Raw genomic sequence first — 19,966 nt, forward strand, 5'->3', positions numbered from 1 at the left:
AAATCTAATTGGTAGTAAATTTCATGTTATATGTATTTTACATCACCCTCCACATATGTACTAACTTAAAGCATGTATATAAAGACCTATAGATTCCTTAAAAACAGAAAACCACTATCCTCTTACAAAAGCCCTTCTTAATCCGGAAGCCTCTTAGTTGCCCCTCGATCGCCTAGGTCAGGTCAAGCACCAACCCTGTGGACTCCAGCGCTGCTAACATTAAATGTGACCATTTCCCTCCATCTGAGCATCATCTGGAGGCCGCCATCATTCTTCACTGGGTGGCGGTCTCTTAGTCTCTCACCACATTTTCCTCCAACTCACTGTTCCGTTGCACACATCTTCTTAAATACGATTGTTCTCAATGTGTTTTCTCCTTCAAAGTCTACATTGGTTCCCAAAATTACTATAAGGTTGGCAGCCCTGAGAACTAGTTGTTGTTTTTTTTTTTTTTGAGAACTCCTTTTTTATTGTAGCATTAAATGTATTGTGGGTATATTTCTGCTCCTACCGGGAATAAGAAACAGATTATTTCCATTGGCAAGAAAATTCCTTTTTTAATAAAGCTTCACCATGTCCCACTGATTGTATGCCTCTAGTTTCATCTCTATGTATTTCTGACCTCAGTGACGGTTACAAGCCCTCTTCTTCCCAAACACCCAACAGGCTGCATTGTGCTTGCCTCTCGCTGTGATCTTGCGAGAAGGCTTCCCTAGTGGAGCAAGGCCCTTCCTTCAGGTGTTTCCTCATTTTTCCTATCAGGGCACTTTCATAGTGGACTTGCATCGCTCATTTAGCTACGTCCTCCATGAGACATGCTTTGTGAGGCAAAAGACCAGGTCTATCATTTTTCTTCAAATACTTTTATTGATGTTTAAGTCATGTACCATGCAACTTAATACTTCAATTGTATTAAGAAGAGTTGGGCAATTATCACCACAATCAATTTCAGAACATTTTCTTCTTTTTGTACTTGTTCGCTCCCCATTTGTCCCACTATCTTTTTCAAGGTGTATCCTTCTGCCCACTACAGAGCCTGGTGCATTTAAAAGCAACCAACCAACCAACCAACCAACCAAACAAACAAATTCACTGCCATCGGGTCACTTCTGTCTCGTAGCAACCCCACAGGGTACAGCACAAATGCCCCTGAGGATTACAAAGCTGTAAGGAGTAGAAAACCTATACTTCCTCCTTGGGAGTGGCTGGTGGTTTCAAACTGATGACCCTACCGTTTGGACCTTGCAGTCCAACACTTAACCCACAACATATCACCAGAGCTGGTACACATTGGATGTTAAATATCGTCCAAAAAAATAAAATGTTAGGATATATATATGTCACATTTCTGTTAATATAGTTTGTTAAAGTATAACAATAGAATATATATATTCTATTTTAAGCCTAAATGAGATTTTATATCTTTGTTTTGTTCACTTGCCACATTAAATACTTTAAACGATTTTTTTTAAAGCAAAATTTCATTGGTCTTAGACTATTCCAAAAAGTTCTGGTGGCACAATGGCTCACATGGGCAGTGGTGCGCTGCAAAGTCACAGTTGAGCCCCAGCTGCTCTGCGGTGGAAAACCAGAGCGCGCTCCTTCCATGAAGACGGGCAGCCCTAGAAATCCGTAATGGCAATTCTACTTTGTCCCGCAGGTCACTAAGACTCAGAGTCAATTAGTTGGCAATCGGTTTGATTTTTCAATTTTATTTCTAGGTTTACAGCATTCCTCTGTATGAAGGCATTATATTAAACACGTGCTTACTGGTGAAAACTTGTCACATTTCGGTTAATATACTTTGGTAAAGTATTGTTATATCCAATCTTTCCCTGAATTTCTAAAAAATTCCTATGGAAAGATTCATAGATAGAGAATTACTCAGTTACAGAATATTAATTTAAAACTATTTTTCTATTTTCATATCATAGATGTTATTATACAGAAACTAATAAACATAAAGGGGCTTAAAAAGTCTGTGAAAATATGGATGTGAAAGAGTAAGATTTTTCCATGAACTTTTTGAAGCGCTCCCTGAAAGCATAAAAAAATTCCAATCACCTGGAAGAGTACATTTTGGCAACTTTAATTAATCAGGTTAATTAAAACAAAACAAAAACCAGTAATGAGATTATATTGCTCAAGGGTATTGTATCTTACCTCAAAAAACAAAAAGCTTAATACAGTGTAAGCTTCTCCTTAATATTAAAATTTTCAAGAATATGCTTTTAACCCTTACATATTATTCTAATATACTACTATAACCTAACATTTATCCATTACCTAAAATATTACTCCTAATATTTTAGTACTAAAAAGTAATGCAACCTTGAGGCAACCCAACGGCAAGGTTAAGGGTATGGCCTCTGATTCAGACTGCTCATTCAGAATCCTGCCTCGTTGCTACTTAACTAGTGGTGACCGTGGGCCGGTTAAGCTCTTGTACGACTCTTTCCTCTTTTATAAAATAGGGACAAGAGCTGTATAGACCTTACAGGATTTTAAAGGACTTAACAGATGTAACGTGCTTAGTATCTTTGCATTTCAGATTTCTTTGGAGTAAATTTCTAAAAGTAGAATTACAAGATAAGTTATATAGCCAAGACAGAATTTTTAATGGCCTCTTATTTAGTAACAAACAAAGAAACAAACAAGCCATGGATTCGATTCCAACTCATAGCGACCCTGTAATAGACTCCTCAAATTTTGGCTGGGCCTGTGATCACCTGGACTAAAGACTGTATTTCCCAGTCTCCCTGTTAGGATGCAGAGCAAGCCTGGAGAATGACAGTGGGGGTTCCTGAACGTTTCCTCGCAGCAGAGAGAACGCTTCTTCAACTCTTGCCGTTAGCTGAAAGTGAGGATGAAGCGCACTGCGGGGTCTCACAGGGAGCCGGCAGTGGCAGACAGAGGCGAGCTCCGCCCCGGCCCAGAAATGAAGCCTGTTGCTCTGTTGTATACAGAGCCATGGAGCCGGGACCCACTGGATGCCACCTGACAACCACATTAGCGATGAACTCATCGGCTCTCTTTCTGTTCCACGAACTGTACGCACAGGAAGTTCACGCTTACCTCTTGAATGGCAGTCATGACAACATGTTGTACAGATTCCTCCATCATCATTATGGCCTGGATGTACTCTGAAAACAAGAATAATCTGGAATGTCACTGTTCAAGTTAAAAACAGTCGCGGGAGTAAAGGTTAACATTTCACGAATTCTATCATTTCTTGTGTGGATCCCTCCTAGCCAAGGAAGCCCTCCTCTGGTTATGACTGACGTGCCCCCAGGCAGAAGGCCGCATGATCTGTCTTTCCTTAGAAGATTCTCCCCTCGTTACTCCAAATTAATTAAGTGGAGGCTACCGGTCAAGGTGAGGACCCACTTTATCAGCAAGCACATGTGCCAAAGTAAAAAATATAGAAAGACTAAAAAATGTCTTCCACATTACTTTTTGCTACCTTAAAAAGTCCGACATATTTATTTTTATCTGAAATTAAAACACTGAATTGTGTATAGTGCCTTCTATAGTACTTCTTTTTTTCAATAGTATTTCTTACTACCAAAATAACCTTGATGAATCTGATGACCACTTATAAAAAATTACAATTAATTTAAGCTACAGGTTGATAGTAGGGTCAAGTAAATCCTGGTCCACATCTCTAACAAGCGTCAATCTCAGTCTCATCACTGTCCAAGAGGAGAAGAATCACTTAGCTGTTCCAAGTAATAAAGTTAAAAATGAGATTTCTTGCCTTCTGAAAAAAACCCTGCAAGCAGTTTTCACTATTTTCAAACCCAATAATGGATGACAAGAATGGCAGTAAGCATTAAAAACAAACAAACAAACAAACAAACAGTAGGCCTGCTTGATTCCAGCATAGATACATCATAAGAAGAAACATTTAAAAGGTTCTAAAGGAGTAAGTAAAAATTAGCCTCAACTTGCCCTAGTAACCAGAAACTCCCTAAAAGCAAACAATCAAACCAAGATAAAATCATACCATCTTAATAAAATCATCCAAAAATTGAACCAAAATAAGGTTGCCCCACTTCTAAGGATTATATGCAAAGAAGTCTTACTATGAACTGTCAAGGACTCTTTTGGTACGTACTCAGAATCCAAAACTGAAATCTATCACCCCACAGTCAATTTCCCCCCATCTAAAAAAGTACTTTTGCAGTACTGTTGCACTTTGACCCTAGAATGCCTGAATTTTTAATTTCAGGGAAATTTTTTTTGTTTTTATTCTTTATTTTCATAGTTATCAATATATATTAAAATATACATTTAATTAAATTTACAAAAACGTCATACTCGGTGTTATAGGGTTAAAATTAATACCAAAGCTTTCAGTTTATTGAAAACAAGTTTTTAAGGAACTATTGACCTAAGTGTGACGATGGGTCCACACATGCCCACATACACCACATATCTATAAACTACAGGCATTGTTCGTGGGCTGACATAGTCTTAGGAATATAACTTACTTGTTTAAAAAATGAATAAAATAATTCCTTTAGTCTATGCTCACTTTTCTTTGTGGGGTGGGGTGGGAAAGGGGTTTGGCTTTGTTTTGTTAATAAGGAATACAACTAGAGAATTCTTTCAGACATTCTGTTCAAAGATATCAAACACAGAATTGGAAGGCTACGGAGAACCTAGCATTCCTAGAATGACCAAATAGCCCTCAAAATAAAGACTATGACAGAGGAGAAGCAATGGTACTGCTAATGGGGAAGGAAAACGATGACAGCTTACTGGAAGTGAAGGAAGTAACAGTGCGGGTAGAGAGGTTAAGCAGTCAGTTAGTGAGGTGTGAGAGGGGAAGCGTTAGTTAAGAAGCGGTGTTGCCACGTCAAGGCCCTTCCCCGCGAACACCGTAAAATTCTAGATGATAAGATGATGATGAGAACTACTTTAATATACAATTTGGTTTTAGAGAAATCTGTTCAGTGTAAAACACAAGTATGTATGATTACTGGGTGCCTATCTGTAAGGCGGTGCTGGAGAATGAAGTGTGCTAGGGAAAGGGGTTTATCCAGAAAATTTAGCTTTGGGACCAACATGTACAATACAGATTGGAGGGAGACATGATTTTTGTCCCTGCCTAGCTTTTCACTAGTAAAACATCTTGGACAAGTCACATAATCCTTTTGAGCTATAGCTTTCTAATTTGTAAAAAGTAGTTTGGGTTCTAAAGCTTTCTAATTGTAATTTATCAAAAGCAATAAAAAGCAGTTTCCCCCTAATTCACCACCATTTAGTTACCCTATTTTGAGAAATCCAAGAATCAAGATAAGTAATATTGAATCAGTATGTTGGATATGTGCCTTATTTTTCTAATTAAAAAAAAGTAAACACAGAACTCTCTCTATTTATATAGTGCTTTATAGGTCAGAAAGTAATACGCAAATACTCGTGACTGTCAAGTTGTGTACCCTCAAGTTATAGAAGAAATACAATGAATACCCTATCCAATACCAAAGGGGTAGTAAATAGCAGTAAGTGACAGTTAAGGTTGAAAGGTTAAGAAATTCTTATAATTTCTTAGTTCGCAGCTGTGATCTCAAGAAATCTGGGTAAATGGGCTATTAAAATCCTATTCAATAAGTTTTCATCATCTGTACCAATTTAGGGGCAAAATTCAATCTAGGTATTATTACAAGAACACTCAGCTTACATGAGTAACTTGAATAAATAAATGATTTCCATAAGGAAGTAGATAAGGTAATATCCCTGTCTTTTCCTGATTCCTTGTCCATAGAAAAATACAGGTAGCCAGCTTTTAACCACTGTGCGCTTCCCGGGACTCTGTTCCACAGGACCCAAGGAGCTGCCACCCTAACAGGACAGACGCATACGTAATCACCATCTGATGTCAAGGAGACTGTGATGTTTCATTCACTTTTTAAAACCAATGCGTGGTCTTAGCGATTTGATGTCTCTTACATTTTATCTATGCTAATTTTCTAGCCTTTGAGAGAAAGCTAATTAGCTATTTCTGTAACATACAAATAACACAAAGGGGAAACCTTTTTTAATTTCAAAAAACTATTTTGATTTTCCATTTAGGATAAAAGATAAATAATAATTGGGGTATGTTTTAATGATTTATTTGCTGTAAAACATATATTCTGAGTATGAAATTAGCAAAAGACAATCACCAGTCAGCATTTAAGTAAGAACCTAAAACAACGTGTAGTCATCATTTAGCAACACTCCATCTGCCAGTGCTCCTGCTTCATCACTTTTAACTATTCCTCGCTCCACTCCACTCTGCTGACAGTGGTGCACCTTTTAAACCCCTCAGCGGTAACCTACCGTATTTACTCGTGTAGAAGCCGAGGTTTTCAGCACAAACAAAAAATGTGCTGAAAAACTGGGGTTCGGCTTATACACAAGTCAGTGGTACCCCAGCGAGGTGTAACATCTCATTGCCACCCCCCAACCCCCCACCAAGGTAACGGGACCAGTATGGGTGATTGCCCTCCGCTGTTCATTCAAAGCTCCGCTGACACTGCAGGGCTTTGAATGTTTGTTTACTCACATCTAACCAATCAGAGCCGCCCTATGATGTGTATCTTTGAATAAGCCTTTTAAGGATGTGGCATGAATGGATGTCATCTGGTCAAGCCCGACTAACAAAAGGAGGAAATCTCATGAAGCCTGACATAGAGTTAATAGCAAAGTGGGTTCCAGATGCATGAGAAGACATTCCAGAAGACATGGTGCGACGTGCCTTCCAGAAAGGTAGTATTAGTAATGCTATGGATGGCAGTGAAGACTGCGCTTTGTATGAAAATGACAGCAGTGATGGCGATGACGGCGATCTCAGTGAGGACAGCGTCTATGATGACCTCACACTAGCTGAAGCTCTGCATTCAGATATGGATGATGACGAAGAATCCAGTTTTGAAGGATTTTAACTCTTTACATTTTAGCTTGGTTGCTGATTGAGCTCAGGGTATAGTACTCTTAAGGTATCATTGTTGATAGCTTATTGTTTTTGTTGAACCTATTTTCCACTTACTGTGCTGGTTTACTAATGTTAAATGACTTGTCCTTTTATGCTTTTTATTTAAAATAAATATTTAAATACATAACCCCACTGATGTCTCAATTTTTAGTAATTTTATTTTCATTTGTTTTGATTATTGAAACTCACCAATAGCTTCTCCATTTTCCACCCTAGGCTTATACTCGAGTCAATCAGTTTTTCTGGTTTCCCAGGTAATAATTAGGTACCTCGGCTTATACTCGGGTCAGCTTATATTCGAGTGTATACGGTAGGTCTTTTTTGTGGTGTTTGCATTATTTATTCTTACCCCTTATGCTCGACTTCTTTGTTTAGCTTCACTGGCACCAAGAATAGATGGTGCCCCACTCTTAAGGAGCACGTTCCATTATTATGAGTATATAGTCGTCTGTGATATTGTAACTATGAGTTCACTGAGGACAGAAGACGCTCTCTGTTCTAATTCCTAACACAGTACATGAGTTCAATGAATAGCTGTGAGATAAATCAACCGGGAGGGGGGGGAGAGGAACAGTCATTAAGCTAAAAATACTCAGTTTATGCATGATGGATTTACATAGCATTTGTATGGAAACATATGATCTCTATGCCCATGGCGGTGACAATAGAAGACATAGAAAAGCTATGTAAGAAGAAAACCACCTTGGAAGAACTAATGCATAATATGTGGATAACACTGTGATCTCTCTATTAGAGGTGGTCTTCAAGGACACTCAGCAAAACAAAAATTTACTGAATTAGACACATAAAAGCACTCTATTTTTTAAACCCTGTAACATAAACTTCAACTTTCTGACAACTGCCTTCCTTCAGTCTAAATTAGTGGTTTTACTAATGCACATATTCACAGAATATGTATAAATCATTAGAGAAATACATGGTTAACAGATTTTTTAAAAGTGGTAGTGGCCTGTGAATTCACAAAAGCATATATACAAGGTTGAACTAAATTAATATATTAAAGTACAATATGTAATAAAGTTTCATGTTTTCTAGTAATAACTAATAGTTTATAAACATGTCAGAAATTATACTAAATGTTTTACATACATTACCTCATTTAGTCCCCATAATCTTATGAAGTCAGTGCTAACACCTGCATTTTACTAAGTAAACAAATCCTAGACATTTAGTGACTTGGTCAATATCCCAGAGTTTATGACAGATAGAATAGGATTGAACAAAGATTGGCTGGACACTGAAATCCATGCATTTAATCTTCAGAACGAAAATATTCCTAAATTTCCATTTTATTCTCTGAGTGAATATGTTAAACAATAGCTTTATTGATATGCTACATTGGATTAATTCAGCTCTGGGAATTTAGAAATAAATATTTCTGGATTGTGAATACCAATGACAAAAGGAAAAGGAAAATAGTTCAAATTCACAGTTAGCAAAAAATTTCTCAAAAGCACTGAGATATAGACAAGCAAATCATTCATTTATTTTATATGCATCTTTCCTTTTGTGTGTGTGTGTGATTATCAATCTTCAGATTCCTTTTAATTTCAATTTTTTCTTGGCAGATTATGGGAATACAGAAAATCCTATTCTTTAAAAATGCAGAATCAATTATAAATAAGTAAAGCAAAACAATGTGTTTATATGAATTATTCTTTTCTTTAAAACATAGCCCAGGCAACATCTAAAGCAGTCATTTCCTGAGAAAGAGCGCCTTTCAGATTTAGGGAGACCCAATTCCAAATCCAATTTTAAGTTGTAGAGAGATTGGATTTGATGATACTCTTTCCCTTCCTATCTTCCCACAATACAAACTTATGCTTCCATATACAATACGCCTTTTGAAAAGTCTAAGACATCTGTCTGTTATCTGTTACAGATGAAGTCAGTCAGTTACAGATGCGAGGAAGGCAGTCTTGAATAGTCATTAAACATCAGTGTAGTGCTGCTAATTATTTTCAAATAGACAGATCTAATCTAATTAACAGTACATTCCATTACATTTAGTACAGTTAAAATGCACTAAAAATAATCTACTCAAAGAATGATGTGAGCTTCGCAAAGATGAGAAGCACATAGCATCACAGTAAAATGTATTCTGGCTTCCCAAACTTCATCCTGGAATGGGTTACGTGCAAAATCATACAAAACTGCATTCTTTGGGTGTAGCCTTAAAAGATATAATTGTCCTAGTGACTAAAACATCAAGTATATAAAGGAACTTCAAAAATTTTGTGGAAAAATGGTAAAAAGATAATAGCTCTCCCCCTACAAACTTATGGAATTTCCGTGTATATATTCTTAATTATTCTGCATGAATACACAAGATTCAAAGACATTACCTTGCTTCTGTTCACAGTTCACAGCACAGCCTAAGATGAGTTGAAGCATCCTTCCAAGTTCTGCAGCATCAGAATGCTCCCCAATGAGGTTCACATCAGGAAGGGTAAAGTCGTTAATTTGCTGTCCTAAAATCTGAATGGAGATTAAAATTTAGAAAGTTTTAAATTGCATTTATGGTTTTTGTTGTTATTGTTAGGTGTCACAGAATCACTTCTGACCCATAGCAACCCTACGTACAACAGAGTAACCCACTGCCTGGTCCCACATTTAGATCAACAGATAAAACATTTAACAGAGGTTAGTTTGTCAACACTGTCAAGGGCAGTGATGCTATCTCTATCTCACTGTTTCTATGTCTATTTCCCGTACCTACATTATTACCACTTTGCGTCATAACAACTTACTACTTAGTACCGAGGAGTATTATGATCCCTCCTCTTTGCAAGAAAAGAATGAATACTCTCTGGAGATGAGAACCAGAGCGCTTCTGAACAAGGGGGCACCAGAAGATAAGACTAAAGATAAGTTCACACACACACACACACACACACACACACACACACACACACACACACACACACACACACCATCCCCAACACTAAGATTGTTCCTAGTCACCTTCACTCCACATGAATCCCCAAATGCTGGCAGCAAGGCATGTACATCAGGAAGATGATTGGAGGATCCCCTGATGGGGAGATTGGACTTAAAATAAATGGCTTTTATACAGACAGAGCTATGCCTGATAGCCTTAGTGGAATTTACCCCTCAAAGAGGAGTCCCACAAAGAGTCCAATCAGCTTTTTACAGTGCTTTACATTTGAACTCCAACAGCCACACAAACATCAAGACATTTAAGAAAAATCTCTAACATGAAAACCAGAGACACTCAGATGAAATCAAATAATACTGGATGTAAAATAAAAGTAATATTAATCCTGTAACTGGCTACACAGACAGGTAGTAAAACAAGGGAGAAAACAATACCAAAAACAAACTCACTACCATTGGGTCAATTCTGACTCATAGCAACTCTATAGGGCAAGGGACAACTACTTCTGGGTTTCCAAGGCCGTAACTCTTTACAGGCATACGAAAGCTCATCTTGCTCCCAAGGAGAGCCTGGTAATTTCAAAGTGCTGACCTTGTGGTTAGCCAACCAAACATTACCCACTATGCCACCAGGATCCTTGGAGAAAAATATCAAGGGGGTGATTATTAAAAAGATCAGAGTAGGTTTTTTTTCTGGGTAGGAAAGGAGAGGGGTTGTGATCTGGAACTTAACCTGAGGTGGTAGCAATGTTTTATTTCATGACTGGGTTAACATGATTAATTTCTTTTACAACTGTTTGGCTGTACACACAAGTTACAAACTCTTCCGAATATATTTTTATTTTCCTATGATGCATTTGAATTGTGGTGCTGGAGAATATTGAAAGTATCATGGACTGCTAAAAGGACACACAAATAAATAGGTCTTGGAAGAAGTGATGCTTAGAGGCAAGGATGGCAAGCCTGCGTCTTACATATTTTGGACATGCTGTCAGGAGAGACCAATCCCTGGAGGAGGACATGATGTTTGGTAGACTAGAGGCACAGCAAAAAAAGAGGAAGGCCCTCAAGGAGACAGACTGACAACAGGCTCAGACACAGGCTGGTGCAGGGCGGGCAGTGCCCTTCTGCTGTTCGGAGTCACTGTGGGTTGGAACGGACTCGATGGCACCTGACAGCAATATGAAAGGCTGAGGAGGGTTCCGGGAGAAAGACTGCTATTGCAGGTGGACATGGAAGGCCTGTTTATTAAAGGGTAGAGATCTGAAATGAGGATGCTACTCATCGTTACAAGGGTGGAGGTAGATGGGTGGGGAAGGATAAATCAGGGAGAGAGTAGCATAGGGCAGAGTCTTAAGGCAAATGCACACTTGATGAATTCCAAGAATAGCCAAGGTCAGTATGGCTGGGGCGAAGGAGAGGTAGGAGATGAAGAGTTAGGGTTTGCACGCAGGTCACTTAGGGTCCTTGTGAATCATTTTAAGGATGTAGATTTTAGTCTAAATAATATGGAAAGCAAATTGAGTCGAGCACAGAGAACTATACCCCCAATGCACAATAAGCTGGTTTTTCTCTTGTGCATTTGAAAAGTAACCTTTAAAAGAATAAACATGGCAGTGGCACCCTGGTGGTGTAGTGGGTCACGAGTTGGATGGCTAACTGGAAAGGCAGCAGTTCAAGCCCACCAGTCTCTCAAGGGAGAAAGAAGAGGCTGGCTACTTCTATAAAAACTCAGTGTCTCAGAAACCAGAGGGGGCAGCAGTTCTGCTATGTCTTATAGGGTCACTGTGAGTCAGAACTGACTGGATGGTAATAGGTTAGGCAGGTTTTACAAGGGTGTTCATGAAACTAGTAACAGTGAGGCCTCCTGGGAAGCCAGCTAGGGTGGGAGGATAAATTGCTTTACACGGCTCATCTTTGTGTTGCTTTTTAGAACCAATCAACAATTCATGTCTTAGGAGTCAGGAAATGAATGAAATAAAGTAACAAACTCATTAATATTCTCAGAGATAAGAGAAATATTATATTCCTTTGGAAGGAATATATATGAAAGAAACATTCAGAAAACCATTCTCTAGAAAATTAAAAATGTTAGCAGAAATGAAAACTTCAAGAGCAAGCTGGAAGAAAGGTGCATAATTAGTCGAAAAGTAGAGAAAAAAGTAAAGATAATTAAAGAGGCTAGGAGATTCAATAGCTGGTTAAGTGTTCTAAGAGAGATAGAGGGGAAAATGTGTACAACAATAATATAAGAGCATTTCTTAAATTGAACATTCCAGTTATTCAGATTTTAAGTAAGTGCAAAGCACGATAAATAAACAAAACAAACAAAAACACCTCACACCAAAGTACAGTCCCATAGAGACACTGGAAATAAAAAAATCCTACCTAAAAGCATCCATAAAATGAGCAAGTTACCAACAAGAGATTGGCAACCCAAATGACAGACTTTCAACAGCAGCACGGGCCACTAGAAAACAATGAAGTAATATTTTCAAAATACTGAGACAAAAATACTGAAGAGAGAAAAAATATTTTCAAACATGCAAGGCTCACACAATTTACCTATTATGCTTCCTTTCTCAAGATGCCTCCCGAAAATGTAGACCAATACAATAAAGAAACTATTGAAGAGAATTTCATTGGATTCAGCAAATGGAATACAAACTAGGAGACACGGAGAGATTCCCAGAATGAGGAAGAAAGGTAGTGTGAGCATATGAGTTAATTCAAACAAGAACTACTGCCATGTAGTTTGCAAACTATAAAAGGACCAGGGTGCGACATACAAGATGAATGAGTACAAGCACAAAGAAGCCCATTACAAATTGTAGTAGGTGCTAAGAAGGAAGAGATCATGAACTACAAGAGAGAATAAATAAGGAGACTGGTAACAAATCATACAGTATGGCCCACTGATTGCTTAATGCTCTAATCACTTGCGCTATTCTGGGTACATTCGAGAAACAAATCCACAGACACTCATGTATAAGAGAGAGTTTTATTTAAAGGGTAAGTGCACATCAAGAAAACATCCCAACACAGTGCTGCCCAAGCCCACAAGTCCAACATTAGCCCCTATGTCTGAAACCAATTCACAAAGTCCTCCTCCATCTCACAAAACACATGCAATGATTCCAACTGTAGGAGGAAAGCCAAATCAGTGAATATGTAAGCATCTCAGCGCTGGCAGGGGTCTCCACACTGCTGCTCCCGCACCTAGGGCTGCATCAGGGTAGATCCATGTGGCTTCTCCTCAGGGATGTCTTGCAGGAAGTGAGCCTTGCCAGCTGAAGCAGGGAACTGGCTAAGGCAGCTGCACCCTGGTCTGACCATCACAAAGCAAAAGACCAGAGAACTAGAAAGGAGAGGCTCACTGAGCCATTTATCGCTCCGCCCTTCAATTAACCCCACATGTGTTTATCTGCTAGGTTAGTACAATAAACTTTAACTATCTCATCACTTAATCATCAATTACACACTCAAACTATAATCATTATGAGTTAATTATAAGTGTAAATTAATTTTTAAGAGAGTATATGGAAAACTTCAAATACATTAAATTATGCTCTGAAGCTGATTTTTCCCTTTGTTGAGCACTATCTGTGGGGCTGTGGGTAGGTGCCGTGCAGTCACCCCGCCTAACGGTGACCCAGTGTACAACAGAATGTAAAATTGTCTGGTCCTGCACCATCCTCACAATTATTAAATTTGAGCTATAGTTGCAGCCACTGAGTCAATCTATTTCATTCAGGGTCTTTCTCTTTTGCAAGGACCCTCTACGACACCATGATGTCCTTTTCCAGGGCCTGGTCTTTCCTGACATGTTTAAAAGTACACAAGTGAAGTCTCACCATGCTTGCTTTTAAGGATATTCTGGCTGTACTTCTTCCAAGATGGTAGATTTGTTTGTTCTTTTGGGAGTTCAGGGTAATTTCATTATTCTTCACCAACACCATCATTCATACACATCAATTCTTCTTCCGCCTTCCTCATTCACTGCTCAACTTTCGCATGCAGATGAGCTATTGAGAAACCATGGCTTTGGTCCACTGACTTTGTGGCAGAGGTTTTGTTCTGTTTTGTTTTCAGGTCAGGCGCACCTTAGTCCTTAAAGTCACATCTTGGCTCTTCAGCATCTTAGTGAGGCCTTTGCAGCAGATAAGACTGATTTCTTGACTGCTGCTCCCATGAGCAGCGACTGCCCAGTTGTGAGGCTCTTTGTTTTCCTTGGTAAAGTGTGATCCATACTGAAGGCTGCAGTCCTTGATCTTCATCAGCAAGTGCTTCAAGCTCTTTTTGCTTTCAGGAAGCAAGGCTGTATCATCTGCATATTGCAGGTTGTTAACGAGCCTTCCTCCAATCCTGAGGTCACATTCTCTTTCATCTAGTCTAGTTTCTCAGATTATGAGCTCAACATACAGACTGAGTTTAAGTGTGGTGAAAGGATCCAACCTTTACACACACCTCTCCTGACTATACAACATGAACTACTGTATATACTCGAGTATATGTCGAGGTACCTAATTTTACCACAAAAACTGCATTAAAAATGTGCTGGAAATGGCTTATATAGACCATATATGATAATACCCTTTGTTCTGTTCAAATGATTGACTCCTGGTATAAGAAGGGGTGCCACATGAGCACAATGAAGTGTTCGGGGACTCCGATTCTTCCCAATGCTATCTGTTATTTGTTACAATCCACACAGCTGAATGCCTTTATACGGTAAGACACCAGTAATATATCTTTCTAGTATTCTCTGCTTCAACTAAGGTCCATCTGACATCAGCAATGACAACCCTAGTTTACCAGCACCGACTACATAATGCTAATTGGTGCCATAGGAACATTGGTAGGCCCACACCCATGACAGTGCGGTGGAAAACGTCAGGTAGGTGAGACTGAGGCAGGTAGGAGAAAGAAGACAACAAAAAAGAAAAAATACACACACACATATAAATTTGTATCTCAGTTTCTTATCTGTAAGATGTGGTTAACAGGATTGACTTCATATGGTTAGAGTGTAATACCAAGCCGAATACAAGACTCATGGCATCCACTGCCACCAAGTCAATTCCAACTCATAGGGAGCCTCTCTAGGGCTTCCAAGACTGGAACTCTTTAGCAGAGCAGGCAGCCTCCTCTTTCTTCCAGTGAGCAGCTGGTGGCCTTGAACCAGCCACTTTACAGTGAACAGTCCAATGCTCACCCAATAGCTCCACCAGGACTCCAGGGACTCATGATGACAGCACTCTGAAAAGCAGCTCTGAAATATCTTTATTACCATGTATTTTCTATTCCTTTTTTACTGTAGTCTTTCAGGGAGCTACCCTTTATCCTTTACAAAATGAACATGATGGGTGGAAAAACAATCCCGTCTTCTAAACCTGAAAGATCTATTCATATTCACATTTATACATTTCAAGTTTCACATATTTCTCTTTGACATGAAGTAACTTACCTGAAATTACTTACAGTAAAACTATGAAACGAGCACTGTGTCCCAGGAAGAAAACTCAAACATTTCCCATTACCAAATAAAGTGACAGACTAGTGACTGTACTCTGTCAAAGGAAGAATATTTGCAAGGCCATGCAAAATGAAACCATCTTAATCTTGCTTCTCACAGGTCTCACTGTGCTTATGTGATATGACAGGGAATTTCAGAGCGTCTACTGTATGGCAGCACTGTGCTTGGGAGTGATGTACCAGTAATTGCAACAGGTCTGGCCCCAGCTTTGTTTCATGGCTTGTGGCAGTTAAATAATCTAGTGTCAATTTGAGGATTAAGAGTGTAGGGGTGGAGTCCTGCCTGTCAATCAGGGTATAGCCAATGAGATCTCTGTGAGGGCATGGCCTTCTCCCAAGGATTCTGGGAACTCCTGTATTCCCTCCCTGGAGGTGGGACACACTCTCTCTCTAGGCTCACTCCCTGCAAGACATCCCTGTGGAGAAGACAAATGGAGAGAGGCTGATGGAGTCAGACCTCTGGAGCTGGAGGAACCACATGGACAGCCCTACTAGAGCTGAGATGCTTAGGATGCCACTGGACCCACAAGACTTCCCACCCACTGGCCTGTGATCTTCCAGCATTCAGTGTCATTGCATGTGTTTCCAGAGTCTGAAGAGGACTTTATAGATTGGTATCAGACATAATGGCTAATATTGGATTTATGAACGCGATCTTGACTGGGCTGGGATGTTTTCTCAATATTCAATTGCTCTTGTATATAAAGCTCTTTCTTATACACATATGAGTGTTCTTGGATTTGTTTCTCTAGTCTACCCAGACTAACACAAGGCTCTAATAATATCAACAAATAAAACACTGATGCTGTGACTGGACTTTAGGAGAAAAGTGGAGTGATCTGACAGAAAATGGGGATGGCAATGAGACTACCCCACCTGAGTCAGCATGTGCTAAGGACAAGCTCCTCTACCTTGGTAGGCGGGATCTGAAGGAGAAGCCTAACTAGAATTGAGGGAAGGCTAGTCTATAAATCAGAACTGCAAGTGAAGAGGCCCCAAGGAAGAAAAGCCCTTGGCATGTTTGATAAAGAGAAGGAAAATGAGCAGGGCTAGTGTTACGGATGAGGGAGACAGGAGTGTATGAGGAGATAAGAGGGATTATGTAGTACATTCTGGGTCAGGAAATGGAACGTGGATTGGATTTTCATTGGGACAACAATGAAGACGTGAAGAACAGTGACAGGATCTAATTTGTATTTTTAAAACATCAGTCTGGCTTTTAAGTGGGGAACAGATTTCAGAGGGACAGGGGTGGACTCGGGTTCCCCAGTCTGACTGCCTGTATAACCTAAGCAAGAGCGATGATGGCTTAGTCTAGGGAGCTGGTGACAGAGATAGAGAAACCTGTAGTTTTGGAGGCTTGCCCGGTCGGTTTCACTGATAATATCAACAGAAGGACGGCGTGCAGAATGATTTCTAGGTTTTGAGCTTGAGTGGCTGGGTACATGGTCCGGTTACTTACTGAGATGGGAAGACATGATATGAGCATAAGGGTAGATAAAATGAAGGCAAGTCCGTACATTTTTTTGTGGGGAAAATATTTAAGAGTCCCTGAGAGATGAATGGTGGGCAGAAGAATGGTAGGGAGGCTGAAAGACAGGAAATGTAAGAGGCAGTGCTCTCAGAGAGTAGGAAGGAAATCGGGGAAACAATGTGGTTTCCCAGGCAGTGTTGTGTCCGTTTTACATCTGAGACCATGGAATTAAAAGTGAAACTAGTTAGATCCCTGCTTGTTGATGTTCTTTCCCTAGCTGTGTCTGACTGCACTGAGGCAGACTCAGAAAAGAAGATGCACTCATGCAAGGTTGGCACTCTGAGAAGGTATGAAATGGAGGCAGGCGAGGGACTTAATTAGAATGATGAACTACAGAACTAAGGAGCGGTTGAGCGAAATGGCATAAAAGACTGTAAAATTTAATATGAACTAGTAACCATCTACAGCTAGTCACAGTGAAAGCGATTCAGAACCAACATCCTACAAAATATATTGTAGACAAAGCAATTGTGATTTTGATGGCAGTTGTTTATTAATTTGGAACTGTTATAAAATTAAACCTAGCGTGGTATTTTAATATAGAATGATAATAAAAGACATTACCTCATGATTGTAATCCAAGATTCCTTTTAAAATTTTCTTTAAGTTGCTTATCTGTTTAAGAAGAAAGAAGACAACTGGATAAAATGCAAGCGCAGATCAAAGTTTATTCTAACATACACATTTTCTGAGCCAGCCAACCATTCAAGCTAATCACAATAGACATGAAAAATAAAAATTAATATATCTGAATCACCATCACCAAAACAAAGTGCTGCACTTTTTGGAAATCATGCATGCACATATATAATGCCTGCAGTGCCCGCTTCCCAAAGTAGCCTGTGTGGCGGAACTCCGTGCCGACAAAAATGTATGCCGAATGTCAATTTGCACAAAATGCAGTACTGGCTTACGTTATTTGATACTGACATTTATAAAACAAATTACACTTTCAATTATGCAAAACTTTCAACATTATGAGTACATTAACAAAAATTGGAGTAAGTGGAATAGGGACTATCAGTAAGATTAAATTATTCAGATGTTCTGCAAGTAAAGAAAAAGAAGAGTGTCATTCTTAATGAAGATTTCAGTCCATTGCTGCCGCCCCTAGAAAAGTAGAGTTGTATTTTACAATGAGATTAAATTGTAAAGTCAGAGAACAAAACATAAATCAGGGTCAAAATTACCCAAGGAAAGAAAGCTCTTCAAACCACCCACAAACTAATCATCAAGATCCTCCATGGTCAGAATGTCATTCTGTAGTTGGGTATCAAACATTATTGGTGAGTGGACTTCAAAAAGTTCATGGGAAAGGAGAAATAAAAAATACTTTTAAAATTTCACTATTTGAAGCTTCCCTGTATTTAAGAGCCATTAAGTTAGAAATATTGTTGTATCTTGAAAACCTGGAATAACACTCAGCAGAGCACGGTGTGTATTCTAGAAGTGGCAACCGAGAAATAAGCCCGTCTGAGGCCGCAGCATACTGCTGCCTCCCCACACCCTCCCTCCGTGACAGAACGACGGGAAGCATCAGGGCGCTTTCTCTACGCACTCCAAACTGCCAACGCTTTCCCTGCTTGGTACGCAACTCAAGCGGTTGGATTTGTGTCTAACTCAATAGACACGGTATGATTCTGTTGACCATTCTACCCAGACTTCTCTGGCTAGTGTGAGCAAGTTACAGCTGTCTTAGAACAGAAGGCTGTAGACGGTTTTATTTGTGGCTATCATAACAGTGTAAATTAGTGATCATCAAAGATACAATTATTTTTAAGACAGAATGCAACTTAAAAACTAGCTTATGTATAAATATATACATAGAACTTCTCAGAATGTTAACATGTCTTTACTTTTGAAACTAGTGGGACATGGAAAATATATAATTTATCATCTTTAGCCTCAGATTTTTTCCCTTAACATTTGAAATTAAAATATCATAAAAATCAATGCTCATTGAAAATAACTAGGTCATCATCCCTCACAAAAAGTTACACATTTTCATGGCATTTTTAATAAGAAGAAATGTGATCAGGTTAAAGAACTGAGGAACAAGAGTACAAGTCAGAACTGAAAAACGTTATTTAACATTAGGAGTATGATAGACTTTCCTTCTCTTGTTCAGGTACCGTCACTGCCATATGTCTTCACATGACATGAAAACAATGTGTATGCATTTGTGTGCGTGTGTGTGCGCGCGCACGTGCGTGAAGGGGATGAATGTAATTGTTTTAGTAAAAGCAGCAAGCAAACACAAATGATTAGCAGCACATCATTTTAAGCATATGCTATGACTTTAAAAGGTAAGTATTTTAAGTACCTAGACTTGAAAGACGGATGTTAAAACAGCACCAGCAGACAGTTCCCAGTCATACTATGTTAGTAAAAAGTAGGAAATAGATTTTGGCAGACCCAATGCTAAGCAATCAATATGCACTTTTCTTTAATACATGTTATGTGGGGAAATCCACACATTTACTCGATTGCATTTCTGTGTACACATCAGGCTATACACAAATGAAATGCCTCCAGGATTTTCTGAACCAATGGTTATGTTCATTAGTGGCTAGTAAAAAGCAATTTAGTGTTGCAAAATCATCAACACCAAGGACAAATTAGGGTTGCCAGAGATGATGCATGAGGAGTGGAATGGATGTAACTACACAGGCACCACCAGAAAGCCTCGAGGTACTGAGACAATTCTGAATCTTGACTGTGGTGGGGAACAACTGCACATGAGATACAACTACACAGAACTCTGTACACACAGATGAGTTATGTGTAACGGTGAGCTCTGGGCCAACTCTGTGGATTGTACTCTTGTTAAGTCCCTTGTTTTGATACTGTGTTATAGTCATGTGAGATGCTACCACTGGAGCCACTGGTGACAGGTACATGAAACCTCCTTGTACATTAAAATTTTTTTCTTTTTACAATTTCCTGGGTATTGACAATGATTTCAAATTATAAAATTAAAAATCAATTTAGTGGAT

The 19,966-nt window shown here is 39.1% G+C and overlaps 1 protein-coding gene across 1 annotated transcript in view; it reads right to left on the reverse strand.

Annotated features, from left to right (window-relative positions):
- The window catches only part of HOOK3 (hook microtubule tethering protein 3), a 109,178-nt gene that overhangs the window by 62,718 nt on the left and 26,494 nt on the right, over nt 1-19,966 (reverse strand). The window contains exons 4-6 of the mRNA XM_075556585.1: nt 17,535-17,585; nt 9,349-9,481; nt 3,076-3,143 (exon numbers count right to left, since the gene is read on the reverse strand). Of these exons, the coding sequence (XP_075412700.1) occupies nt 3,076-3,143; nt 9,349-9,481; nt 17,535-17,585 (252 nt within the window). The remainder of the gene's footprint in view (nt 1-3,075; nt 3,144-9,348; nt 9,482-17,534; nt 17,586-19,966) is intronic.

Source organism: Tenrec ecaudatus, chromosome 8, assembly GCF_050624435.1.
Source record: "Tenrec ecaudatus isolate mTenEca1 chromosome 8, mTenEca1.hap1, whole genome shotgun sequence".
In the NCBI taxonomy this organism is placed as follows: Eukaryota; Metazoa; Chordata; class Mammalia; order Afrosoricida; family Tenrecidae; genus Tenrec; species Tenrec ecaudatus.